This window comes from Ctenocephalides felis, unplaced genomic scaffold, assembly GCF_003426905.1.
Source record: "Ctenocephalides felis isolate EL2017-DRISC unplaced genomic scaffold, ASM342690v1 CF-g0.4_SCAFFOLD_03571, whole genome shotgun sequence".
NCBI lineage: Eukaryota > Metazoa > Arthropoda > Insecta > Siphonaptera > Pulicidae > Ctenocephalides > Ctenocephalides felis.
Window position 1 is genome coordinate 9,235,076 of NW_020539725.1, and position 13,037 is coordinate 9,248,112.

Sequence of the window (13,037 nt, forward strand, 5' to 3'; positions counted from 1 at the left end):
AAATTAGACGATTTACTTGGTATAACGATAGAGTACTTGGTCTTAATGATCATACTAATTTGTTAGAGTCCTATGGAAACTGCTTCAATTATAGAAATTGTTGAATTTGAAAATTTGCTTTTAGAAAATATTCCGTGTTCGTTCGTTCGTTTTCGATGATATATGCATGATAAATCCACTCGGAATACTTTTAATCACTCATAAATTAATTTATTTTTTATTGATTAAGTCGATTATTTACACGTATCGATAAGTTTATGTAACTTGCCTCAAGGCAAAATACCAATACCAACTAGTTTAATTTCGTTTGATTTTATTTTCGAAAATAGTATTTTGGGAACAGCTGTACGCCCCCCTTGCTCCACCCAACGGGCGCGCCTCAAAGATTGGAAACCACGACATTAATGCATATATGTATATAACGTTATAACCATAGTTATAAACAGTCATAACTATCTCTCTAAATTTGTGATAACATATTTTGCCGTTTTAATTTGCGAATATCATTTTAAAAAATATAATTTTGTTAGTGATTGTGTTGTAAAATTGCTTAGAATATTTTACTCAGTTTACTCAAATTAAAGGTAAAGTTTAATATTCAACGACGTTTCTTAGTGATTTTTTTGACTAAACTTCATTTTTTACACTATTTTATATTAACTGAGGTGTGCACCAATATTAGAATATAATAAATATTATATTATTTATTATATATTATTGTCGAGGGTGTAACCGTTCAATTGTGATTGTTGAAATTTTGCCTAGCTTAAATTTCTTATATTTATTAAAAGCAAAGAGTATTATATTTGATTTATATAATTATTAATTTATATACTATTAATTAGGTGATATTCACTTTACTAAAATATTCCTGAAAGTTAAAAATATAAATCTATCTCTGGCTTATATTTCTTACGAAATATCATAAAAGATATCATCCTATATTTTGAAATATTGCAATATTAAATTACCACTTCATAATAGATCTTTTTATTTAGGTATATCACAAACTACAAATAATAATTAAATCATTTCTATATTGAATCAACTAACTTAAACCTATTATGCTGTGGCTCAGGTATCACATGAAAGTATTTTTTATAAATTGTTGTTCCTCTTCGTTCAGCATAGATTCTTTGAACCCAAGTGTGTTCCCAATTCGGATCAAATTTTTCACATGTTACAAGAACTTTGCCATGTTCCATTGCAAATAATGTTCCATTTTTACCTAGTCCAACCTAAATATGATAAGTAACATTAATAATTGAGAAATTAATAAGTAATAAGTCAAGAATTAACTTTAAGTTTAGTGAACATATTTTTAGACGTGTTACTTCTAGTTATGCTAAATAAATATGATTTAGAGTAATTTAAATATGATTTAAAGCAACAAATACTATTTAAGAATGCAAGACAAATCAGGTATTTTTAAATAAATCACTTTTTTTTAATCAAAATTACTGACTTTTAATAAGAACTTAATATTCAATTATGTTATATAATATTTGGATTATATTAACCTGCCTTTGAAATTTTGACTTCGGCAACATATTGTTTGATATAAGCATATTCGTTGTATGTATTTTTTTTTAGATATTTCATGGGTAACTTTATTATTAAGTAATTACAAAGATTCAATTTGATAGAACGTTTCGAAGGGGACACTCCGGGACAATTATTGCTCTCAGAAAAACCCGGGACGTTTGGTCACATTATTAGTATGCAAACTAATTAAAAACTAGTCAAAAAAGATCATTAAATTAATTATAATGTTATTAATTTTATATGAACTGCAAAACAGTCCATTCATATATAAATTTAGCATTACAATGCCTGTGTATGCAATGAAATAAAATTGCATTTAAATGCAATAATTAAGATGACGGCAAAAGTGATCTTCTTAATATAATCACAAAGGGATAAACTAGCTTATTGAAATTAGATGATTGTATTGAATTTTTGTGTTCCAATGCAATACTTTTAAGTAATTTAATATTCTTAAACTAATGTTTACATTTAAGCCAGGATGAAATCTCAGTGTTAGTTGTGTCGCTAATAAAGTTCCTGCTGTGACTGTATGCCCATCTTGAACCTTCCATCCACGATGTTTTGGCCTTGCGTGACCCTTTTGATTTCTAGTACTACCTCCAGTTTTCTTACTAGCTTCTCTTATGTAAACTATTAAAAAAATGGTATAAGTAATATATACTTTAATTTTCAAAAGTAATTATTATATTGTAACCTGCATTAATTGCAGCAGCATGTGGAGAAACTAATCTAGATGTTTGATTTAAACTTTTGATTAATATTGACATATTTAACGATGGAAATAAATAAAGAGAAAAAATTTGAGGTTAGAACACGACTAAACCTAACTTTGCATGTCAAAAATATTATGTATCGATTTCGATAACATATCGATATATATAGAAAAAATCTTCTCGAAGTAGAAGTCTATCTATGAGTTTATCTCTTCTTATATCTATGATTTTATGTTTCCGATTCGCTAGTTTTTATGTTTTCTCGACGTTTCAAGCCATTCTGAATCGAATGAGACTAAAGTTGGAAAAAGTATATGTGTGTGAACTGATTTTTTCATATGTTAAAATCAATATGTTCATATGTTTAAAGTTAGTGTATATGTGAACTGATTTTTTCATATTTCGTCGACGTTATCTCGAAAATGGCTGGGCCGATTTCAAAAATTTAAAAGTCATTCGATGTATCCCGACAAAGACTAGCGTTTGTCAATTTTGCTCGACGATCTTCCAGCCCGTTTCTTTGATAATAGCAGAAAAGTGAAAAAAATTTCTTCCATGTTTTAGCCCGCCTGAATCGATTTTATCAAAAGGGTTGCAAGCCTAGACAATATTAGAATACCCCGTGTTCATATAGACGCTTCTCTCGCCCGATTTTTACGTTCAGAAGGAATACTTAAAGGGTCCTCCGCTCGACGTGATGGCGCTGCTTTTGGCATTCAAATTAATGGCGCAAAATTTGAAATGAAAATTAATCATTTTTAATGCACGGGTATTCGAAACTAAATTTGGTATTACAATCCTATTATGTTTTGTAATAATACAATAATAACAAAAATATACTAGATAATATTATATTATAATAAATATACAATCAAATCGAAATATAAATCAACGAATACACTGCAATACACCGGTTTATATATAATATATATCACATCTAATCTACTGGAATAACTTCTACACTTTTTTCTACTTATTAATATAAATATGTATTGAAATTTAGTGAATAATGCATTATAGTGTTAGTTCATTACATCGTCTGTCATTCTTAACTCTCATTAACTAATAATCATCCCGTGTAAAATTTGACATTCTTAAGCAATTCATTTTCTCCCAAGTATATTCAGATCCGTGTGAAGTGGTAATCCAATTTTAAACAGCTGGAACAGCTTTATAATCATGTATTATGTCTTTCTTGTAAAAGCGTATTCTTGATTTCTACACAATTTCCTAGAACTGACCTCTTTCCTTAAAGTGTATTATGTTTAGACTAATATGTCAATGCACTACCTAGTAATGTAGTAATTATGTCCTCCATATGAGTTTGAAGCTGTTCTATTCATATTGTCAAAGGATTATGCATTTGAGAGCAATTTCTGATGAATAAATATAGAAACACAAACGAACAAGCATCGCCATTTTGTAAACTTACACTGACGTTTCTTACTAACCAAAATAAAACATTTGAAAATACTTTTTCATCGGCTCACTAGCGCCAAATGTGCGACTACAAATGGACCCCTAAGTATTCCTTCTGAACGAGCATTTTGTTCTAAGTGAAAAGGCCCTGGTTGCAAGATTAGATATCGTAGATGCACAAATCTGGTGGCCGTTAGTGTCAAACTTCATTGACGTTATTTGTCCGTTGCGTCGTCGATAATTCCATAGAGCTCGGATTTGTAGTCAGTTAGTGACCGAATGTAGTCAGTAGTGACCGAATTAGTACGATAACGATCATAGTGAAAAAAGTACCGTTCTTGGAGCAGCAGGTCAGCACGAGTCCATTCTGTTGAATTAACAATATTCTAAAAGTAAGGTTAATCTAATTTGTTTATCTGTATTTTAATTTAACAATCTTGATATATACATATTAAACACTCTTAAAACTTCCGTGTTTCTTTACAATATATATATGTGGAAAAAGTGAATTTATGACTATTTCACTATCGTCTCGCATTATTTTACTGACGTCTGATTTTTCTTTATTTATCAAACGAAAAATGTCTGTTTTAATGCCTCCCGAAACTGTGCGTGGAATGACTATATTAAATCGTGATGCTTTTAGCAAATCAATATCTGTTCCTACAATAGACATAACTTCTGTGGAAGCACCTTGGTCAAAGATTTTACCAAGTCTTAAGAAATACTTGTTAAAAATGGACAACTTGAAACCCGTTTGTTCATCTGATAATAAAAAAATAGTTCTACTCAATCCAAATATTGTCAGATCATTCAATGATCTTGAAACAGAAGCTTTGTTACAACATGATATAAATGAAAATTATTTTTCTTATCAAAATCTTGACTTGAAATATGAAAATTGGAAAGCGGATGAAATTCTGAAATCGGTGTTACCTCCTGACCAAGAAGGACTGACAAGTTACTCAAGAATAGGTCACATAGTACATTTGAATCTTAGAGATCATTTAATTCCATTTAAGTCTTTGATAGGCGAAGTATTGTTGAATAAATGTGCAAATTGTAAAACTGTAGTTAACAAAACACAGAACATCGATAACACATACAGAAATTTTCAAATGGAGCTGCTTTGTGGAGAAGAGAATTATTTGGTCCAAGTGAAGGAGCATGGAATCCAATTTGAATTTGATTTTAGTTGTGTGTATTGGAATCCACGACTTAGTAGTGAACATGAAAGAATAACAAAAAAGTTGAGCTCAGGAGATATTTTGTATGATGTTTGTGCTGGTGTGGGACCATTCAGCATACCTGCAGGAAAGAAGAAATGTAGAGTTTTGGCAAATGATTTGAATCCGAATAGTTACAAGTGGCTCATTAAGAATGCTGAAAAAAATAAAATTAATATACAATCTTTCAACAAGGATGCAAGAGATTTTATTAAAAATGATGTTAAAAGTGATTTAAAACAGCAATGGATAAGCAACTTTTCAAATAATATTCACATGACTATTAATTTACCGGCAAGTGCTGTTGAATTTCTGGATGTTTTCAATGGGTTATTTCAATGTGATACCGAATTATTAGAAAAACCAAATTTAATAATGCCTGTAGTTCATGTTTACTGCTTCATCAAAGCTGAAGACCAACATGCGGATCTTGCAAAGAAATTAGCTGAAAAACATTTGGGATTTGAGCTAAAAGACAATTTGCAGGAGGTTTTCTTTGTGCGCAATGTTTCACCAAACAAAGAAATGATGCGTGTTAGTTTTCAATTAACAACTGAAATACTGTTTAATGAAAACAGTGCTAAACGGAAAATAAGTGATAATTTATTAGAGGATTCAGTTGATGCTAAAAGAAAATGTAAAGACACGGATATTGATAGCTTAGATAAATGAGTTTATTTAAATATTTCTGATTTGTAACTGGATTTAATAACTCTGATTAATATTTATTCAATGACTAAAGTTTGTTATGCTGTTTTTAAAATGAAACACTGTTTTAGGTCTAAATAAAGAAGCTAAAAATGGGGAAGCAGAAAAAAGTTAATAAGAAAATTGTTAAGCAGTTGAAAAAATCTAGTAATAATAATGTATTCAAAGTAGCTGGAGCAAAAAGTCTTAAAGCTAAATCTAAAGCTAAAGTGCTAACCGTTCAGCTTAAAAAGGTATTATATCAATTATTTGTGTGCAATATTTGCTATCTTATAAGATACTATACATAGGGATTCATTTCATTTACTCACAATAACTATTTCAGTTTTATTATTTATCAAAATAGAAATTGTATGTATAGGATGTTGTGTAATATTAAGATGAAAATTCCATAAATAATATTAAAAAACTTGCTATGAAGTACTTTCCTGAAAATTATTTGCTAATGCCAGAGAGCTATAATTTTTTCATGTCTGCACAAAATTATATAAAAAGTAAGATGATATATTGATACAAATTATAATAAATTACCTATCTAAATTGTAGCTTAAAACAGATAAAAATGGAAAAGTAGCTGAAGTAAATAATCAATTAAATAAACTCCAAAAAGAAGTTATAAAAGTCAATCAATCACCAAAACAGCAATCAAAAAAAGCTACACCTAAGAAAAATAAAAATACAAAAGCGAAGAATCGAGCTGACCCAAAATTAACAAAAGTTTTAACTGTTGCTTTGGACACCATGAAAATGTAGTACGATCTGGAAATTTGACATAACATTTATATATATCTCAGTGTGGATATAGCGTTTTTCTTATTAGAATTTTGTTTAACTTCTATTTGAAGTTAAAAATCATTTTTTTATTTATGCTTTTAGTTAGATCTATTTTGATTTAAGAATCATCTTATTTTAAGATGCTATATATAGTCGAATGTTATTTAAGTTTATGAATACTATAAATTACTGAATGGAAATGTGTGTCATTTTTATAATAAATTTATATTATTCATTTTTCATTCTAATGACAATAAAATAATTAGCAAAAAATGGTTTTGTGATTGTTTAAATTTATATTTTCAGTGCTTTATTAAATTCATGATGCATTTACTTTTTTCCATTTGAATAGAAATTAATTTACATATGATCTATATCTTTTTTATAAAAAATTGACATATGTTGACTTTTGATTATTGATCTTAAATGTTTTTTGATAGATAAAGCTTATTCATTAACATTATATTAATTTTATACTCACAGGATTGCAAAATCTTTTTGCAGGCTATCTATTATAGTCTTCTTGAGGTTTTTAATTTTCATAAAAAGCTCAGTTTATCTAAACACAAATAAACTGTATTCAATGTTATTAAAGCTTTTTTATTTCAGACAAAATAATTTACAAGATTTTTCATTATATAACGTAAATATATAATATATGGAATTTTTATTATACATTTGACTATATTATACTACTTGTTGCGATACTAAAATATACACATGAAGTCTCGAAGAAAATACAGATTACTTCCACATCACATAAAAATAGTTAAAATGATCATATATGCATATATATAAATGTATATATATATATATATATATATATATATATATAAAGCATGATCAAAATAATTTACTTATAATATAAAGGTACAGTTATCACATATATATAACAGTTATTCTCACGAGGAAGAAATAAATGAGAAAAATTTTAGAACTGGATATTTGATAATACTGATCTTATTTGTTTTATATCTAGTTACTTAGTCAGATTAGCATACATTCGTAATATTCAACAAAATAAAATAATAAAGGTTTTTCTCTCAAAATACATAAAGCAGGGACGTATGAATTAAAAATAAAAGGATCAAAACTAAAACATATACGTTTATAACATTAATATAAAATGTTTTCGAGTAATAACGTATTGAGTTTTTTAAAAAAAAAAATCTTTTAAATTGTATTATCAAAACAACAGCATTTCATAAATTTCTGAATAATTTTTATATCTGACTATTAATTTTATTTTGATAATTTTTTTAGTTGTACTTGATTTAAATCCGGCTTATGCGTTATTATAATACATTTTGTTATATGTTACTATAACTTAATATGCATTTTATATACTTATTTGAAAATGATATTTGAGAAATAATAAGTATATTTATAATAACTTGGTCCAATAAAATTTGGGCTAGTAATAGATGAAAATAGACTTTATAGTTAGAAAACTATGAGCTATCCAGATAGAGCATAATTTTAAATATATTTTATGTTTAGATATATAGAAATATAGCATACATTTAGTTGAAAAATATCTATAAATAGGTTTTCTAGTCGCATCATAGTAACGACAATTTTTTTTACTCTTTTTTGTTTGAATTTTATTGGCCTTTTAATTAAATCCTAAATCTTAGGTGTTTATTCCGACGTGCATTTTATTATAACTTTTCGATTTTAAAACAAAGTTATAAAAATTAGCAGTACAATATATATTCAACTATATGGTACAACTATACGTAACACGCACGTTTTATTAAAGTAACCAAGAACTACGTAACAACGTTTCAGCAATGTTACGTAGTTTTAACTTTTGTGTATCGTTATAACTTATGAAGATCTTGTGATAAGTTGAATAGTAACTACGGATAAACAAGTATAAATGATAGTAACTATGTGGTATGCCTAAAATAATATTTTAATTTTAATAAATAAATTTCAAGAATATTTATCATGTGATTAAATTCCATAAATTAAATTAAATACCTAAAATACAAATCTTTCTCAATTTTATTTTTTATGTAGAGCAGTTGTCGTTTCAATAAGCGAGTAGCAAACCTATATAGTTTATTATAATATGTTCTTACATACTTACAGTTACGGATTTAAAATTTCTTTAATACATTAGCGATTGTTTGTTTTAATTAAATCTATTTGTAAGTAGATTGAACTCCAAAGTTCATTATTTTAAGAAAATATCATCTATTTCAGATATGCCTTGTACCCTATTTGATTTCGAATATTCAGTTAGGCTTGATGGTTTCATAGATAAACATAAATCTATTTCTCATTTTTATGGGAAACTATATATTTGACGATAATATGCATTATGTTTCTAATTATAAAACAATATGCTGTTTTACGCTTGAAGAGCAACAATATCTAAGAGATCCATGAATTTTTTTTATTAATCTTTGAAATCAACGAAATCGGTCAACAACGCATTCATTAGAGCTTAATAACAAGAATATTATTTATCAGTGTTTAATTATCCAAATTATCAATTTGTATGGTATTGTACAGAGAATAACAGTATTCATTATTGGATTCTGTTGTCTTCGTTACAAGTTAGAAACATTGTAAATCATGCAGTTGTTTCTTGTTTTACAATAGAACCCAATTTGTAATTTTCCAATGAAAATTATCATAAATAAAAAACAAACTTGTTTAAAGATCATTTTGCGGGTTGCATTTATGCCTTAAATTTTAATATTATATGAACATCCATAAAAGTGAAAATTTTTCAAACGCTCAGTCTATTTAAAATAAATAGAAACAATATGTGATCACTTGAAAGCTCTGTTGTGCAAAGATTTCAATATATTACATATCTCTTTAGTTTTCTCAATTATTAATTTGAAATAATTGGAAGTAGGATTTATACAAAAACCGACATGTTAGAGAACCGGTTTTCGAATACTATTTTTGTTTTTGACCGGTTCCGAGTTTTTAATAAAAACTCTGTTTGCTCGAACAATTCGAACAAAAAAATGCAACAAAAAATTTATGGTGATTAAAAGCAGTTTTTAACTAAAATTGTTTACTGTTCAATTTTATTAGTAAAATTTTTTACGCAATATAATAGAACAAAAAAAAAAGATCAGGAAAATCAGTTAGACTTTAAAAACAATTATTTGTTGTTTATGTACAATTTTTATATATAAGGGTTATCGACAGTGTTTTTATCAATCTCATTTTTTAAGTGCAATTGATACATTGACAACTGGTATTTTCTACCAAAAAACCGGTTTTCGAATTCCATTCCAATTTTCTTAAAACCCGGTTTTCGAAACCGGTTTAAACTAAAAACCGAGGAACCCAAATAGGAAGATAGGTATTAATGCGTTGTTTACAGATTTCGTTGTTAAACCTTAAGACATTTTATTCAAACGCGAAATTTGTTTTATAAATCAAAATACAATATAAATTATAACTTTTAATATTATAAAGTAATAATATTTGCTAATATTTATTATAGGCCTTATTGTTAGTAAGATCCGACTGGCCACTGGTTAGGAACCCCAAACTTATATTATTCTGATAGTTTTGTGTGAATTAATAAAGTAATAAATAATTCTTTCATTCAGAACTTTGAATTGCCTCATATTTTATTGATGTTTTGGAAAGTAGTAGTAAAACATATAATTGGCACTTATATTACCATTTTACAAGTGGGTAAAGATCGATTTTTTTTGAGTGCTCAATTCCTTTAAATTGATCCAATTTTATATAGCTAATTTTGATTGAATCTTATTAATTTGAAATTATTTATTTAATTTGTTTAAATAATAACTTGCACAATTTTATTATTCATACTGCAGTATGAGTTTTCATGAAAATGCTCGCTTTATCAAAATGTATAAGTTTGGAGACTAACAGCTTTTACTCTTATGAAATGAAATATATATTTTTAGTTTTTAGTTTCATAATTCAGAGATAAATAGAAAAAAGGCTATTGAAAAGCCACATTTACAATTTGGGAGGAGGGATATTTGATACAATTTACAAAATTAATTTACCGCTTTCAAATCTTCATAATCTAATAATATGATCGATGATAACATAATTTAAAACTTTATAATTTATTAATCTGGCACAAATTTCGATATGGGCGTCTTATGTTCCTATGGCCTCCCTTTGATGATGGTTGTCATTGTTGTGCTCAAAGTTTCATTGTGCAGGCAGTATTTCATAACTTTACCGTGCGTGCAAGTATCAACAGTGTCAAAGTTAACAAATAAAAAGGCTAGACCAAGTAGGGCCACAAATAGGCCGAACAAGGCGAGCCCTAGGGCTGGCAATTTGTGCCTGGCGAATATTCCGCCTTGCTCCAGGCGAAGATACGCTAAACCAGGAAGAATGTAGGCCAATGGTACGGCAGCCAGTACTCCCTGAAATAAAAAGTTAAGCAGGTCTGCCTTATAGATTTTAGAAATTAAATCTTTTTTAACTATTTCAATTTTGGTAAAATGAAAAATATACATGAATTATGACGGGCTATCACGAAAAACTTTTTGTGAATTGATAAAAGTGAATAACCAGGTGCAAGTAGCCTTTTGCCCTAACACATTCACTGATGTGCACGCACATGCTGCGAGACCGTTGTCAATAACCAGACTTTAATATTTTAAGTAAAATAAAATGATTGAATTGAAATTTGGTACTGTAATTATTTCAAATAGAAATTGTCCTGTTCATTTGTTTTAGAAGTTTTTTTTTTTAAATTTCCAGATAAAATATCCATAAATGGTTTTATTTTATACGAATACGAATAAAACAGTTTAGTACATAGGGAAGTATAAGCAACACATGCTTAGAAGTGAATGTGTTAAGGAAATTTGCAAAATATTACAATATGACTAAATAACAAATTGACGACTTGATTTTAAAATTAAGCAACTTTTAAAATTGTTATGATAGAAGTTTAAAAGTTTGACGCCATTGCATCAAACTTTAATTGATTTTTATAGTTAAGCCTTTTCTTGCAGCCTATAAAATTTTAGGATGTTTGTTAACACCATTAACTTTTAACCAAAATCGTAAAACTTCAACAATTAATTACAAAGTAACATCTTTACCGATTTTTACTAAAAACAACTACTTGGTACTATCCTCAACTGCAGTTTTTCGTACAGTTTTTAAATTTTCAAAATCGGTTCAGAATTTTTTCTTTTGCTGTTTCCTTTTTGAAAACTAAAGAAGCATTTTAAAGATATGACTCCCTACTTTGAATGAAAAATTATTAAATCTCATAGTACTTGGTGTTTTGCTTACGAAGTATATTGCAAATATTTTTTTCCATAATCATTATATTATCTTACATTTAATTCAAGGACGGGTCCCAAACAATCAGTTGCAGTCGATATCAAACAAGCAGCTGCAATAATTCCTAATGTTAGTCCTTTGTGGCCCCAATTGTCTGAATCGTTGTCTTCCGATGAATTTTGTCCTCCGATTGCTGGCAACGGTGTCGATCCGGCAATTACGTTTCCGCCAATTACACTATGCAACACCTGGCGCATTAGAGATTACACATTTTTAGATATTGAACACATTAAAGATTAGATTAATTATTTGAATCAATAGTATTAGACTGACTATTAATTGCCAATATTTATTATGGAGACCTTTTTTGTTACTATCATAACCATTTAAAGTGGAAGTATTGTTTCTGAAAAAAATATATAAGAAAACGTTATTTTTATTTCGATTTCAATTTAGTTTGGTTCAAAGAGATATGTTTCAACTATTTTAAATTTATAATTAACCCCATAAATTAACTTTATTTTTCACATAGATTTTTTTCAGAATCAAATGCTTTCACTTAAAATGACTTGATGTTATACATTAATGTTGTCAAGCTTCGTATTGATAACAAAGAATTATTTAATTATAATAGAAAGATTACCTACATAAAAAAATGATTTCTAAAATCAAGAAAAATAATGTAGGATTTCTGATAAATTATTAACCGATAATTTAATTCTAGTTATGGAAGTTTTTGTTGTAGTTTTTTTTTTTAAAAAAAACTTTGCTTTATACATTGAAAATGTATTTTTTGTATATTTTTACAGTTTATTCTTTAAGCTCGTCGTGGTGTAATGGTTAAGAACGTTGGCTAGCTCAAACTAGTTAATTCGATCTCAACCTCGGCCAGCTCGATATCATTCAGAATGTGATATAAAATTTTTACTTGAGGTTATAGATTCAAATATAGTGAACTTTTTTGGCATATATATATATAATATATATATATATATATCAAATATAGTGAACTTTTGGCATATATATATATATATATAATATATATATATATATATATGCCAACACTATTCGATATACATATGTGAAGTATATAGTCTACACATAAAAATGAAGAGTGGTTCACCGCTGAGTTGCCCTTTTGGAGAAAAGTTCTAGGTTAGAATAGACGATAGTAAACATAGCTCACAGAATATTAGAATATGTTGTTCTGATCGCTTTTAAAAAAATGAAAACGATTTAATATTTTAATTGATTAGTGGCTTTTGATAGTTTGATAAAGGAAGGAAGAAGAATCACCACAACAAAAGTTTTGCAGATGACCTCGCGGTGATATCACAGACCGAAAGATTGAAGCTGCAAAACTTGAAATCTGTCAAACTTCCAA

The 13,037-nt window shown here is 27.7% G+C and overlaps 2 protein-coding genes across 2 annotated transcripts; one reads left to right on the forward strand and one right to left on the reverse strand.

The window, feature by feature from the left end:
* Positions 1–1,008: 1,008 nt before the first annotated feature.
* On the reverse strand, positions 1,009–2,370 carry LOC113387041 (39S ribosomal protein L27, mitochondrial-like). The gene is made up of 3 exons (XM_026624795.1): positions 2,243–2,370; positions 2,015–2,178; positions 1,009–1,238 (listed from the first exon to the last, which is right to left on the reverse strand). The coding sequence occupies exons 1-3, from the start codon at positions 2,313–2,315 to the stop codon at positions 1,035–1,037; spliced, it is 441 nt and encodes a 146-aa protein (XP_026480580.1). The 5' UTR covers positions 2,316–2,370; the 3' UTR covers positions 1,009–1,034.
* Positions 2,371–4,261: 1,891 nt separating this feature from the next.
* On the forward strand, positions 4,262–6,538 carry LOC113385580 (tRNA (guanine(37)-N1)-methyltransferase-like). Its single transcript, XM_026623430.1, has 3 exons — positions 4,262–5,543; positions 5,686–5,847; positions 6,161–6,538. Exons 1-2 carry the CDS (start codon positions 4,262–4,264, stop codon positions 5,727–5,729), a joined length of 1,326 nt encoding a protein of 441 aa, XP_026479215.1. The 3' UTR covers positions 5,730–5,847; positions 6,161–6,538.
* The last annotated feature ends 6,499 nt before the right edge of the window (positions 6,539–13,037 follow it).